The 15626-nt window shown below is 46.6% G+C and overlaps 1 protein-coding gene across 4 annotated transcripts in view; it reads left to right on the forward strand.

Annotated features, from left to right (window-relative positions):
- The window catches only part of LOC134436820 (protein MTSS 1-like), a 54064-nt gene extending 40212 nt beyond the window's left edge, over nt 1-13852 (forward strand). For 2 of the 4 annotated variants that reach the window (XM_063186173.1, XM_063186188.1), the window contains 6 exons: nt 49-146; nt 731-962; nt 5012-5302; nt 7512-7715; nt 8092-8299; nt 10667-13852. In XM_063186173.1, the coding sequence (XP_063042243.1) occupies nt 49-146; nt 731-962; nt 5012-5302; nt 7512-7715; nt 8092-8299; nt 10667-11469 (1836 nt within the window). In that variant the 3' untranslated portion in view covers nt 11470-13852. The remainder of the gene's footprint in view (nt 1-48; nt 147-730; nt 963-5011; nt 5303-7511; nt 7716-8091; nt 8300-10666) is intronic. The other 2 variants (XM_063186180.1, XM_063186192.1) reach the window with 1 other exon arrangement.
- Nucleotides 13853-15626: the final 1774 nt, after the last annotated feature.

Consider the following 15626-nt stretch of genomic DNA (forward strand, 5'->3'; position numbering starts at 1 on the left):
GTTCCTCCCACCCCACCCCACCCCACCCCTTCCCACTCCATCCTAAAGGTCCTGCATGACTTGAAAGGCTCTGACTACAACTGGACGTACCACACCCCTCCGGCCTCCCCCAACAACGCCATGTCCAGGAAGTCCAGCATGTGCAGGTAACTCCTCCACCCACACGACAGCCACCAGGTCAACGCTGAACACAACAACGGCATTTTGTTACCCTGTGTTACTGCATTTTCTTACCCTGTATTTTATTTATACATGTGTAAACAAATAAAGTTGAATATATACTAGGTCTAATCAGCAACTCTTGTTAGTTTTTCTATCTTTTTTTGAAGAGCATCAGCACTGATATGGAATTTTGTTATAGAATTACAGGAGGACTACCTTTGTGTTAATGCTCGATTTACAACTGCTGTCAGACTTAGGTCTTAAAGAATCAGTCTGTGTGATCAAAAGGACCAAAGGTAATCTCTCCTTCCCTCCCTCTCCTTCTCGCTCTCTCTCTCCCTCTCCTTCTCTCTCTCTCTCCTTCTCTCTCCTTCTCTCTCTCCCTCTCCTTCTCGCTCTCTCTCTCCCTCTCCTTCTCTCTCTTTCTCTCCTTCTCTCTCTCTCTCTCTCTCTCTCTCTCTCTCTCTCTCTCTCTCTCTCCCCTCCCTCTCCTTCTCTCTCCTTCTCTCTCTCTCTCTCTCTCTCTCTCTCTCTCTCTCTCTCTCTCTCTCTCTCTCTCCACCAATAGCAGTAGTCTGAACAGCGTGACCAGTAGTGACTCCAGTGGCCGCTCCAGCGGCTCCTATGGCCACTCCCCCTCGCCGCACTACCGCTACCGCAGCTGCACGCTGCCGCCCCACGCCACCTCCGCCCGCCTGGCCTCCATCTCATCGCACGACTCCGGCTTCCTGTCGCACGACACCGGCCACCATTCCAAGTCCCCCTCGCCCATGCCTGCACCTGCAGACACCGGCACACAGGTGAGAGTTGCTGTAGGATGTTTTCCTATCATATAAGCCTAGCTACTGGCCCTGCCATGGCCAACCGGTAGGGCACTTGCCTGCCATGCAGCTGACCTGGGTTTGATTCCCGGCCCGGGTCCTTTGCCGACCCCTCCCCATCTCTCTCCCAATGCGCTTCCTGTCCACCTCTCACACCTCTCCTGTCAAATACCCCCACACAGGTGAGGGTTAGGTTGTTTTACTATCATATAGTCAAAGACCATTCAAGGCCCCCATGCCCACGTCCACACCCACAGATACTGCCACACAGGTGGGATACCCATCCACCATTTCCATGACCAGTTATGTGATGTTTACCCTCTGGTAAGGTCTGTCATCGTACAGTGTAATGCAAACGCCACTCCATGTGCACCCCACCCCCACTCCTGCCCCCAGACACCACCACACAGGTGATAGACACTGACTATTCAGTATGTTTGACAATCCAAAGGTAAGACGTTTGGTGGGCTGATGTTGCTCAAAAGGAAGCCCCCATTTAACAAAATCTCATAAAAAAGGTCTTGGATTCACCAATGTTCTCTGGCCTCGGCCTATACGCTGTCTTCACTGGAAAGCCCATTTCTTACACAGCCATCACAACGACAGTATCCCTGCGTTATTTTGTGAGAGGCATAGTTGACAAGGCCCCGTAAATAAGATTTTCCTGGAGCGCCATACGTAGTTGTTAGAATGGTAAACAAAATCCCTCAAGAATTCCCCCAGTTATCCAAGTGCTGTGTGGAAAAGAGCTATAATACCATACTCCATACTCCATAGTCCAGATCCAGATCCCAGTTGGGGTCTATATGGAAACTGCTATTGCTCTGGAGCCCCTATAGAGTTCAGCTGCATGTCAGAATGTGACATGTGGAGCATCGAGCCATTTTCAGCACCGAGCTCCATTTTCCCACTCAGGCGCGCGCACACACACACACACACACACACACACACACACACACACACACACACACACACACACACACACACGCCTCACACACAGGTCTCACACAGGTGACCACACACATGCACACACATATGCACACACACACACACACACACACACACACACACACACACACACACACACACACACACACACAGTCACTGTCACAGACTGATGCGCTCTGCACTGCTTTCCTCTTCTCTCCTCTGCTCTACTCTTCTCTCCTCTGCTGGCTCCACAATAGGAGACAGTGTCACCCTCCCTCAGGCTTGTTCCCCTGTCTTAACTCCCCTTTTATCCAAAGTGACTCACAGGTGCTTAGGTACAGAGTATCTGTTACAGTCCCTGGAGCAATGTGGGTTTAGGTGCCTCACTGCTGGGACCACTTCAGTCATGAATGATGACGTAGAGACCACATTCCATCTATCTACGCAATATGCAAACATGCCAACCTCTGATGTCAGGACCAGCTGTCTAATCATGATTAGGCCACTTCCCTTCCCATGATTCTCTGTGTCTCATTAACCCCTTACATCCCAGACTGAGGAAGTGAGCCTGTTCTCTCTGCTTGTCATAGGCAGGAACCAATGTGAGCGTTCACTTGTTAGTTGGTGCCCATATAATCACTATGACTGTTTAGCGGTTCCATGCTTCACACACACACACACACACACACACACACACACACACACACACACACACACACACACACACACACACACACACACACACACACACACACACACACACACACACACTTCACTTTTACCACTTTCTGTGCTCTTAGCAGTGTGTCAGTCAACGTCATTGACTCTCCCTCTTTGATGAATGAAAATTAGCTGGCCCCAAATATGCGTTGGAGAAAGTATGTTTATGTTACGGTATGTCTTTCAATATTTCAAAAGCGGGCCGATTAGTGGAATGGCATGAGACTCTACCCAGGCTGATGTGCCTCCATGGTGTTTCCATGGTGACCCCCAGGGACCTCACAGAGGGTAGGCCGGGCTGGAGGGAGATGAAAGCTCAGGAGCTTGATGCTTTCGGAACGGAACAAACGTCCAGGGTCGCTCTGTGGTCATGTGACAGGCAGACGTTTGCTAAGCAACCACAGCTCTGGCCACTCGCTTCCTCCAGCTCTCTCTCTCTCTCTCTCTCTCTCTCTCTCTCTCTCTCTCTCTCTCTCTCTCTCTCTCTCTCTCTCTGTCACACAGATGTTCTCTCTCTCTCCCTCCTCTTTCTCCTCTTCCTCTCTCTCTCTCTCTCTCTGTCTTTTCTTGGCTCTTGGAACTCGAGGCTGATGATGCGTTTGAGGTTTCCGTGACGGCTGCCAACAATAAGGTCGCTGTGGAGAGTGGCAGACGAGGAGCTTCCGTCTCGTCCTCTCCCATCCCAGATCCCCACTGCTTTTCTTTTTCCTCCTCGGAGCGGAGCTCGGAGCGTCTGAGGCTGAGCGCTCGTCTGATCTGTGGCCTGTGTCCTCAGACGCCTCTCCTCTCCTCTCCTCTCCTCCTCTGCTGCTCTGCTGCTCTTTCCACAGCTCCCCTGGCCCCAAAGACACCAGCTGGCTGTCTGACTGAAATAACACTGACTCTGTCTGTCACTCTTACTCTCTCGCTCTTTCTTTCTCTCCCTCTCTCTCTCTTTCTCTCTCTCTCTCTCTCTCTCTCTCTCTCTGTCTCGCCATCCCTCCCTCCCTCTCGCACTCCCTTTTCTCTCCCTCTCTCTCTCTCTCTCTCTCTCTCTCTCTCTCTCTCTCTCTCTCTCTCTCTCTCTCTCTCTCTCTCTCTCTCTCTCTCTCTCTCTCTCTCTTTCTCTCTGTCTGTCTCGCCGTCTCTCCCTCCCTCTCCCTCCCTCTCGCACTCTCTCTTTCCTTTTTTCTATCTTCTCTCTATGTGCCCCTCCCTATCACACTCTCTCCTTTCTATCTCTCAATCTGTCTCGCTCTCTCTTTCATACACACTCTGGCTGAACTCTTGTTCTCAGACTTGCGTCTCCAAATATCATTGTTGATTATAACCGTCACCGGCTACAGACATGACAAATAAACACACTGTACATCAGCTAAAGTGTATGACCTCAGATGCCTTTGACGGTCAACCTCATCTGATCGTTTAGTAGTCCTGAAGCCTCTCAGAAAGGGATACCATCATCATCACTCTGCAAGTGCCGTGCAGTGACTCAGCACTTTGTGTCCGATGACTCTTATTAGTAAGACATGCACTTCGATGGCTCTCTTTGCCTGCCTGTGTTTCTCTGAGGGTTTTCTCCATTCTGTCAGCTGCCTGACAGTTTATTGGAGCCTGTGAGCTACTGGTTCTATCTTTGGTCTTTTTCCGGTATTGTCCATCTATCTAGTGAGGCTGTCTGGTGCTGCTTTTAGCCGTGTCTTCCTTCCTTTCCTGTCATTGTCTTTGGCACTGGCCTTTCATCAGCCTTGTGTGTGTATTGAGTCTGTCTGTCTGTCTGTCTGCCTGCCTGTCTGTTTATCTGTCTGTCTGTCTGTGTTTACCTCTCTGCTCCACACCTCACTGCTTGTAACATGTATGTTGGTCCTGTAGTTTTGGGTTGTTTTATCATGAGGGCTACTCCTGTGGGCGGGGGTTATAACAGGTGAACTCCCCAACAATCAGCACTTGCTCCTGAGCTGACTAAAAGCCCAGAATCCCCCCAACGCACGCGTCTCGTTTCCCTTCCCTTCTCATGCAGGTATACTGTTCATTTTGTGGGATATACAGCAATCCTACACCATTGCATTACATAAGGAAAACTTTTTTCATTGACGTTTTGAGTTTTGCACAATCTGAGTTGAAATCATGTCCTTTTTTCATCACTGGGTTGTTCTTTTATTAATTTATGCGTTCATTTCGTGTTTGCCTCTCTTGTGTTGCATTACATCATGTTGGTTTTTATTTTCATCTCATCCATTTGTTTTGTTCTGTTCTCTTTTGTTTGTTTTGTTTTCTTCGTTGGATCCCATGCTGCTGCCGTGTGGTGTAAACGCACATCATCATCATCATCATCATCATCATCATCATCATCATCATCATCATCATCATCATCATCATCATCATCATTCCATGCACAGCTGACCAATGGTTTTGATCACTACGGGCTTCCTGACTCCCTCTACCTGAACGGGTCGGGCCCCACCTCCTCCCTCACCGTCCCCAGCATCATCACCAATGGCAACCACAGCAGCGGCATCTACCCCTCCTCCTACCCTCCCCCAGCCTCCCCCTCCTCCTCTTCCTGCTCCTCCTCCTCGACCCTGCGCTCTTGGTCCAGGCCCATCTCCGCCCTGGTGCCCGACTACCCCCACTACTGCACCCTGGGGGCCGGGGGCATGCTGCCCTCCTCCAAGGTCCCCAGCTGGAAGGTTGGTTGTCCGCCCATCCGTTTGTTTTTGTTTATTTGTTTGTTTGTTTACATTTCTGCGCCTCCCCCATACCATGTGCTCTCCTCCTGACCAGGAATTGACCTTTTGAAGAGTGCTACTTATAAAACTGTGTTATATAATATAATATAATATAATATAATATAATATAATATAATATAATATAATATAATATAATATAATATAATATAATATAATATAATATAATATAATATAATATAATATAATATAATATCATATAATATCATATAATATCATATAATATAATATAAATAGGGCTGGCAAAATTAACATGTTAATCAAGATGGTCAAGATGCACCACTGATGCATGCCACTGATCACACGACCAAGCTTGATTCTCGAGGCACATATTAGAAAAAGTTGGCATAGCACATGGTTCATCATCACTAATCAGTTTTTGTGACTTTAGGTAGGTGAGGTAGCCAGCCACTGTACCCTTGTTTTTGGAACTGCGCCATCTGCTGTTCATGGTTGAACTGCAGTTTGCTGGGCTCATATGCTTTGCAATATGGGTTTCAAACTGTCTCGAAATGCAAAAAAAAACAAAAAAACATGGAACACATATCATATTTAATCATTATTATCTATGGAATTTATGTGGGAAAAAAACTAAATATAATATAATAGAAAATTATTTTATACCTGTAATATAGCAGTAGCTTTCATCCTTCAGTGACATCAGATTTCATCAACCTACCACCTACCCACAATTCACAAGGGTGGAGCTGTGAAGGCTTCTGGATTCTCACAGCTCCAATCATCGCACGCGCACGCGCACACACACACGCACAGACGCGAAGGGAAAATAATCTGGTGCCACACGGATGGCTAGTTTCTGTTATTTATTTTTCAGTGCAGTCGTCTTCATCAGAGACCTCGATGAAGACGCATGTCGAAACGTTAGTCTTACTGCACTGAAAAATATATAACAGAAAATAGACATCCGTGTGGCACAAGATTCTTTTCCCTTTGCACTTATTATTTAGTCCTGCTCTGGTTGCACCGGATTGTCGTTTAGAAGCCTGGAGTGCATAGCTCTTTTGTTTACACACTTACAGACCTTTTGTGGCTCGTTATTATATCGACGGATGCAGAATGTTTTCGTCGGTTAATTACAGTAGTCCCCATCACACAGTACTCTGGAGCCTCGTTTATGTCGTAGGTGCTGTGGTGGATCATTGGTACTCCTCGGAGTGTACTGGGAGGATGGAACACTGTGTGTCTGCATGATGAGGTCTCATGTGAACCACAAGCACATGTATTCAAATAGCCTTTTTTTCCAGTGTGTGTGTGTGTGTGTGTGTGTGTGTGTGTGTGTGTGTGTGTGTGTGTGTGTGTGTGTGTGTGTGTGTGTGTGTGTGTGTGTGTGTGTGTGTGTGTGTGTGATTTTAATTAGCTTGGTGGGTGTTTTCTGTAAACAGCAGTGATCCAGGCTAAACAATGAAGCCCAAACTAAACATTCTGAAGTGGCTAAACTTCACTATACTAGGAGGGTGAATCTAGAAGTGTGCAGCTGCCAGAGTCGTCCATTGATTTGCACAGAAAACAGATGCATTTATCTCTCAGTTCTGTTATTTGGTGTATATGTATTTATATGTGCAGTACATAGTATATACCTATGTCATTATATTATATGATGGACAGTAAATGCTGTATGACGTGATTGAAATGATTTAATTGGGAAAAGTGCCTTTACTCTACTCTACTCTACTCACTCTTATATTGTTTACTCTACAATTACTCCACTCCACTCTACTCAACTCGACTCTTCTCTTCCCTAGTACTACTCCACTCTACTTTACTCTTCTCCACTCCACTACACTCTACTCCACTCCACTCTACTCTACTCCACTCTACTCTACTCAACTCTACTCTACTCTACTCTACTCTACTCTACTCTACTCTACTCTACTCTGCTCTTTTCTTCTCTTCTCTACTCTTCTCCACTCTACTCTACTCTACTCTACTCTACTCTACTTTACATTACTCTACTCTACTCTACTCTACTCTACTCTACTCCGCTTTACTTTACTCTTCTCCACTCTACTCTTTTATACTTAACTCTACTTTACTCCAGCCTCATCTACTCTACTCTACCAGTCCAATCTCTGTCTGTGAGACATCACGTTGCGTCTCATCCTCTTATACTCAGTCTCTGTGTGTCCTTTAGGACTGGGCCAAGCCGGGCCCCTATGACCAGCCCATGGTGAACACCCTGCGCAGGAAGAAGGAGAGCGCGGAGGGCCCCCCGGCCCCGGCCCTGGCCCACGCCCCTGCTCCTGCCGCTGCCCCTGCTCTTGTCCAGCAGCAGAGGACACGTAGCGGCAGCTCCACTGAAGATTCACCCAGAGCTCACAACACTCCCATGCATAAGGTAAGACAATAATATACACAGGGTACATGTGGGCTTTAGTGTGTCTGACTGTGCATTTGTGCATGTTTGTATCTGCTCACAACACCTAGCAAGGCATACAGCGCAAACACGACCATACGAGCTACTCCATGCACATTTCAGCCACTCCATGACCATGCCAGCAGCTCTGTGTGTGCGTGCATGCCTGTCTGTGTCCATCAGTATGTTTCCTTGTGTATGTACTACGCAGCATGCGTGTGTCTGTTGGTTTTTGTTTTCCATGTGATGACATGCAATGTCGGTCCATCCGAATGTCCCCTGGTGTGACACACACACAACGATGACTTTGACCTTAGCCTTGACTGTGTGTGTGCCTCTCTCTCCGTGTGTCCCTCAGCCTCAGCCTGTGGAGGAGTCTGACCCCCATGCGGAGTTGTCCCTGGCCCTGTCCTGCGGCCTGCAGCTGGACCCCCATCACCCCCACCCCCACTCTCTCCCCCACCCCCACCCCCAGGGCTCCAGCCGGGACTCTCTGCACTGCTCCAGTGGCTACAGCACGCAGACCAACACCCCCTGCTGCTCCGAGGACACCATACCCTCACAGAGTAAGAGCCGTGTGTACAGTATGTAGTGATACAGTATACAGTGTACACACACACACACACACACACACACACACACACACACACACACACACACACACACACACACACACACACACACACACACACACATATACACACACAAGCACACACATATACACACACAGGCACACACATACACACACACACAGGCACACACAGGCACACACAGGCACACACATATACACACAGGCACACACAGGCACACACAGGCACACACACACACACACAGGCACACACATATACACACATATACACACACAGGCACACACACATACAGTACATAGCTCTATATTAACTTTTTTTCATCACCAGCCAAAATGGTTTAAAGATGTTTATCTTACTAGCCAAGCACACACTCACTAATGGGTCAAAGTGGCTAGTAAGTTAGTTTTTCTACCAGCCAAACTGAAATTTCACTAGCATTTGGCCGGTTGGCTGGTGTTCATTTAGAGCCCCTCACACACATACACATTTGCTACACGGACTCGCAGCAACACACACACTCTGAAAATATGGTCAAACTAATTTCAAGTGCACACCTTACTACCATCCCGTATTATTCCATAGCAGCATCACCCTCGTATCCCTTTAAGTCCATAAAGCCTATGCAAATACTCCCTTTGTGTTCTCTGGTACACACTTGCATATCACAACTCCGGCCTTGCAGTCATGCTCCCCTGGTGATCCAGTATTGAGAGGCCTCTTAGTGACAATGGAATCCGTGGTTGTAGGTGCAGCAGGGCTTTTACACCATGTTGTGTTAATATTTAGATTAGGTTGAGAGCAGGGCTGGACTCAGCTCAGAAAACCAGTCAGGGCATTTCTGGCGTAGACCAGCCCCTCACACAGCTCCACCTGTTTTTACCGCATTATGATTGGCTCAGCCCATTGTCTATGTAAACGATGGACCAATGGGCTGCCACGTCTAGATGGTAGGCCGGTAACTAAGAGGGGAAAAGACAAAAAACAACGCAAAACAAACAAACAAACAAACAAAACCCAACAGACTTGGCCGGGAAAATGCCCTATATGCCAGATCGCCAGTCCAGCCCTGGTTGAAAGTTAAGGGTCTTGTGGCATGTGACAATGTTGGAGGTCTAGCCACGGTGGGGAATTCCAGCCCAACAGCATAGAAGGTTATTTATTTATTATAAAGTCCTTCAAAAAAAACGTTCAACGTACTGTGCTGTATATGCAGTGCTTTCTTTTACTGAGTGGTACATGCCCCCATTGAGAATGCATGCATAAAAGAATGTGCATAGACATGCTCACACACAGAGTTCAAGAAAACCACCTTGAGGCACATCGCTGTAGTTATTGAATTGCATTGCATTGCATACTTAAACCTGATCTGCGGCTATATGATCCAGCATGCAGGCCTTAGGACATGCAAAAATGAAGCATGTAAGACGAATATAAATGAGGATATAACAAGACCCTTTGGGAAAGATTTTATTTCTTAGTGGAAACGCTAAAATAACATGTTTGATAAATTACTAAATATGAATGAATTCTAGGACGGTAGTACATGTTTGCACGTTACATTAATGAAATGTTTCTCAACAGGGGTGCCTGGGCACCCTGGGGTGCCACAGGTCCCCCTCAGGGGTGCCACGGAAACGTGGCCGATAAATAAATGATGTTATATAATACATATTTGTCTAAATTGATAAATTAATGTTAGTCAGTGGAATCTTTCATCTGCCATTTACGCACAATAAAGTAAATAGGTCGCCCCAGTCAGCTGCAACTTCAAACGTAGGTCGTGTGACGTCTCCAAATGTGTTACTTTTCTAAGCTTGTGTGGTATCGGATGCGATACCATATTACTGCTTGTTGGTTTATAATAATAATAACTTGGTTTTATATAGCGCCTTTCAAGTAACCCAAGTTCGCTTTACAAAAGGAGAGTGAGCAGGGGATTTGGGGTTTGGGGTGCCTTGAAATTTTTCATGAATTGAAAGGGTGCCTTGCCTCAAAAAAGGTTGAGAAACACTGCATTAATGAAATGAAGATTAGCATGCATGACAGATCTATAAATATATGTATGTTTTTGTATAGCGCTCCAGTGTCCCTCAATCTAATGTATCCCCGTCTGCCCGTGTGTGTGTGTGTGTGTGTGTGTGTGTGTGTGTGTGTGTGTGTGTGTGTGTGTGTGTGTGTGTGTGTGTGTGTGTGTGTGTGTGTGTGTGTGTGTGTGTGTGTGTGTGTGTGTGTGTGTGTGTGTGTGTGTGTGTGGGACTGTATGTGTGTGTGTTCCAGTGTGACTATGATTATGACTATCTTGATCTAATGTGTTCCCTCTGCCTGCCTGTGTGTGTGTTCTAGTGTCAGACTACGACTACTTCTCGATGGGCGGCGAGCCAGAGGAGGAGCAGCAGGACTTTGACAAGTCCAGCACGGTGCCGCGCAACAGCGACCTCACGCAGTCCTACCGCCGCATGTTCCAGGCCAAACGCCCCGCCTCAACCGCCGGAGTCCCCTCAAGCCCCTCCCACCACGCCGGCCCCAACCACACCGGACCAATCGCGGCCCACCACCACCACGGATCCAACGCTCACGGGCCCGTCATCATCACGCCGGGCGTGGCCACCATCCGCCGCACGCCCTCCACCAAGCCGTCGGGCCGGCGCGCCACCATCTCGGCAGGGGAGAGGGGACCCATCCCCATCAAGACCCCCGTCATCCCCCCGTCACTCAAGACGCCCGGCGCCAACACCACCACCATGGGCCATGACGGCCTGCCAAGCCTGTGCCTCAGCCAGGGGGGCACGAGCCCCGGCAAAGGCATGGGCATGTACGCGGGTATGTACACGGGCATGGGCATGGATGACGACGACCCGGCCAGCCCCGAGTCGCCGCTCTCGGGCGGGGAGGAGCTGGGCATCCTGCCCGTGTCGTCGTGGAGCGGGCAGGCCTCCACCAACCCGCCCGTGGCCCTGGGTCAGGTGGGCAAGGTGGGACAGCAGATGGGCGAGGTGATGGTGGGGGTGGGGGTGGGGGGCATGCTGGTGGATGGGATGGACTCCGGGCTGGACCCTCAGGGAGACACCATGCTGATGACTATCCGCCGCGGCGTCAAGCTGAAGAGGACGCTGACCAACGACCGCTCCGCGCCGCGCATCGCCTGAAGGGCTCGGTAGCCATAGCAACAACAACAACAACAACAACAAAAGAAACACATGCCCCTCTTTTAGGTGATTGGCTGAGCAGACAGACACTGTGGGCTGCAGGACAGGAAACAAAACATTAGCCTTTAAAGTGAGACTTAAGGAGTGGAAGTGTGGCTGGGTACTGTATGTGTGTGCGTATATGGGGCACAGAGTGTTTCGGCAGAAATGGGACATTTGCCCTCATGTGAAACTGAGCTGTGGATGACAAGTATGGCCTGACTGAGTACTGTATGTGTTTGCGCATAATATGGGGACAGAGTGTTTCGGCAGGAATGGGGACATTTGCCCCGAAGTGAATCTTGAGTTAAGGGTGAGAAGATGGTGCGAATGTGTATGTGTGTGCGCGAGCCTGGTGTTATAGAAAGTTTAGGCAGCCAATTCTGAATGAAAGAAGGGTTGAGAGACCACCGTGTCCACTGTCCATTCAAGAGACTACCAGTAAGGTGTGCTCACAGTCTGCTCTGTTAAGTCAATGGCAATCGGCATGTAGTACGTACGATATGGCTGCCCTCTGCAAGGGAACTGTAAGGACATTTTGGACCTGTCCCATCCCAGAAGAGGAGAGCTTTGAATAGGCCGGGAGGCCTGAAGAAACCCAGCTTGGGACCTGGATTCCTGTAAAGATGGACAATGATGGCTCGTTTTCATTTTGTTGTAAATCACTTTTCTTCTGATGTCTTACAGTAAGCAGCTGAGGCCAACACGTGGGGTGCCAAATGTAATGTAATGGCCTACCTGTACTTATACTGTATAGACCTGAGAATGTGTACTTTCCTTCATGGCAGGTGCCATCCTGTTTATGGTCAGAACACGACTGGTTTAGTCCTGGTTCACCTTTCCAAGAAGAAGTACTGGAACGAGCAATATCCTTCCTTAAGACTGATTTTTTTTTGTTTTCTTTTCTTTTTTCCCCCCTTTTTTTTCTTTTTAGACGAGATGAACATGGTGTGTATGTAACCTTCATCAGTTCTGAATATCACAATCGCCTCTCTGTACCCTGAACTGCTACAGTTTAAGTAGTTCGATAACGTATATCACCCTCAATTGGTTTACGGTAACATTCACCCTCCATCCGTTTGAAAGGAATATACTGGCTCACAGGGGTACTGCTAGAAATCGTTGAACCCCCTGAAAGAAGCTAATTTCGGGCCCCAGCCCGCCTCAATCACATCACAGTAACCCTGTGGGGCCCTCGGATGCTCTGGGCCCCCAAAATGTCTTGATCTGCCTTAGCGGCGGCCCTGCTAGCTCATAAGTTTAACAATGAACTTGCAAAGTGCGCACAGTTGTACATCATAATGGTAAGAAGCGAGTGTTTAAAGAAAATCTTATGTACGTAAACATGAGAAAGATGTAACAGGTTGGCACACAACAGATGTTATTCATTGCTTATAACTTAAATTGGTTTTAAGCATTTTGTTTTTTGTTTGTGATTAGGAATGCATGAAGCCTTACCTGTGTACACTGCTGATTGAGTTGAATGGTGCTGTTTATTTGAATATAAGATGCGTATTAATTTTACAAACCTTTGTGAACTGGTTTGTAGTGCTTTGTGCCTCCCTCACATCAGGTTTTTAGTTTGTATGTAGATGCAGAAAGGTGGCCAGGAAGTGATTTGCCAAACGTGAAATGTCATAATATGACAAGCCAACACAATCAGCCGCAACTCAATCAAAAGTGTGTGTTTTTAAATGACCCACTGTCTGTTGTACCTCTGTTTTTTTCTGTTATGATTTAATCTTGTATATAATGTAGATACATTTTTGTAATTTTATAATTTGACAAAATTATCTGTCCTCCCCTGGAAGAGACTGTTCAGAGGGTTGATTTCATAGGCAGCACAGAGTGCAAACATTTTAAAATGTTAAGTAAAAATAACTGACATGTGATATGAAAGCACACTTTAATGATAATAATAATAAAAAAATGTTGCATATCTGAGATGGTATTAAGGACCTATATATTGCATAGCATTGATGTGGGTATGAGTTGATCACTTAATGTTGGTCTGCATTGGCACACACTATTAACACCTATAGGTAGCTCCCAGAAGCAATAGCCATCTGTGTGGGAGTATAGGTAATAGACTATCTAGAATATCATTTACTCTTATGCAATGCCTCATGTAAAAGAAAACTTGTTTCAAATGCTCCTCTGTCCATGTAAACCACCAGTAATGGTAAGAATCTATTTTTGTGACCTACACCCTAAGTTCTCTGACTTTGGATTGACTCCTTATGTTGATGGTAAATGTTCAATTTATAGCAAATTCAGTGCTTTATTTATTTATTTTCATGTTTAATCACAGCTTTAGCACACAAATAAAATGTTTGTTTTAATAGCTCTGTGTGTATGTTTTTGCTTCTTTTTTTGCTCTACTGCAAAATGGCTTATCCAACACTCCACTCTACACCATCTCATTTGAGTACCATTATGGAAATCTTAGCTCAAATGTACTGTAGGTACATGCAAATAACATTGTTTTTCACAAAATAAAGCCTTGGTATGGTGAAGATGGGCTACAGTAATCATAAATTATATTTTGTGCCACATAAAGTAGAAAAACCACCTGGGTTACTTTATGTACTCTATGGATAATAATATTAATTGAACAGATTTTTTTTCCAACTCATGTACAGTTCCACTCCCTAATCTAGTCCACCATTGTACAGCTTGTGAGATGACGAAGATATGGCATAGGGAGCTGTCTTCTGGTCCCTGGGCTGCATGCATGGGGTGGTGCCCTAGAACAATGATTCTCAACCTTTTTCCCCTCGCATACCCCCTAAGCCAGGGCTATTCAAATGGCGGCCCTGGGGCCAGATGCGGCCCTTGGATGGCAAAGTTCTGGCCCCCCACAAGCACCTTGAAATATGGAATCGTTTTTCGAACTTTAGAGATAAAAGTACGGATTCCGTATCGAGCTGAAACGGGACACGGGACATTAAAATACAGGAAATTACAACTAAGAAAGGCAAAACTTCATGGGGGAGGACCCCCAGACCCCCCACCTCAATGAAGTGTCCCATATTTTTTTCACTGACAATCGGCAACCATAATACATAAGTATAGTTCGGCCCCTTTGCTGGGAGGAATTTGAAAAACTGGCCCTCTTTGACATTTAATTGAATACCCGTGCCCTAAGCCTTTTTGTAGAATCATGAGTAGGCCTACCCCCTCACTATGTCTTCCTCTATCCCAATATGACTGTTTCATACATTTGCTTTTATATCACTGTTTGCATGTACCCCAAGTGGTACACGTACCCCTGGTTGGGAATTACTGCCCTAGAATATGAAGGCTTCGGGCTCTGTGTGTTCTGCTGTGACCGCTGCTGGTGGTTACTGAGGACTGTGTTGTCCTTCAGCCAGTCCCATGTTATTTGCTTCCCCACGGGCAGAACACTTATGCATAGTAATGTATGTATGAAAGAATCAAGTTATTTAGTGTGTGTTTAAGTGATGAGTAATTTCACACTCAAGACATATTTTCAACATGGCTAATCACAGATTATTTCTTATAATAATAGGGCCTACGTGTAATAAATAACAAATGCCTGTGAAGTTGGCACTAAAACGAACCACAAACCTTAATTGTACGCGAAGGGTGATCACATTCAATCATAAATGTATGTGTTAAGGTATTTAATGTGTGCAACACCAAATGACCTAAGATGTCCTAGTATTCCTGTAATGGCCTAGAATGCAGATTGAGTTCAGTGTCCCCTATTGCAGTGCACAGTTATCCACTCACTGTCTGCCCCCTAGTGGCCAGAGCAGAGAAAATACTGACATTGACTTCACCACCCATCACATCACTACAGGGTGGCATTAAGTTGTAGCAACGTGTTATTAAGCAATTATTAACTCTGACTTAACACTGTTAACCAACAACTTTTCAATCATTGTCATAAGTAAATAATGCATAACACATCTACAAACAAGTGATGATCGGTGGGCTCAAAGATGTGTGTAGATGTGTAACATTGAGACAAACAGTCAGACATGCAGACAGATATTGATATCCAGATTGATGTGTGTCCGTCAGTAGCTAGTGGCTATGTAACATACAGTCCAGATACTGGTGTCAACACAGCGGCAGTCCTGTAGTAACAC

This window comes from Engraulis encrasicolus, chromosome 2 (genome assembly GCF_034702125.1).
Source record: "Engraulis encrasicolus isolate BLACKSEA-1 chromosome 2, IST_EnEncr_1.0, whole genome shotgun sequence".
Lineage (NCBI taxonomy): Eukaryota > Metazoa > Chordata > Actinopteri > Clupeiformes > Engraulidae > Engraulis > Engraulis encrasicolus.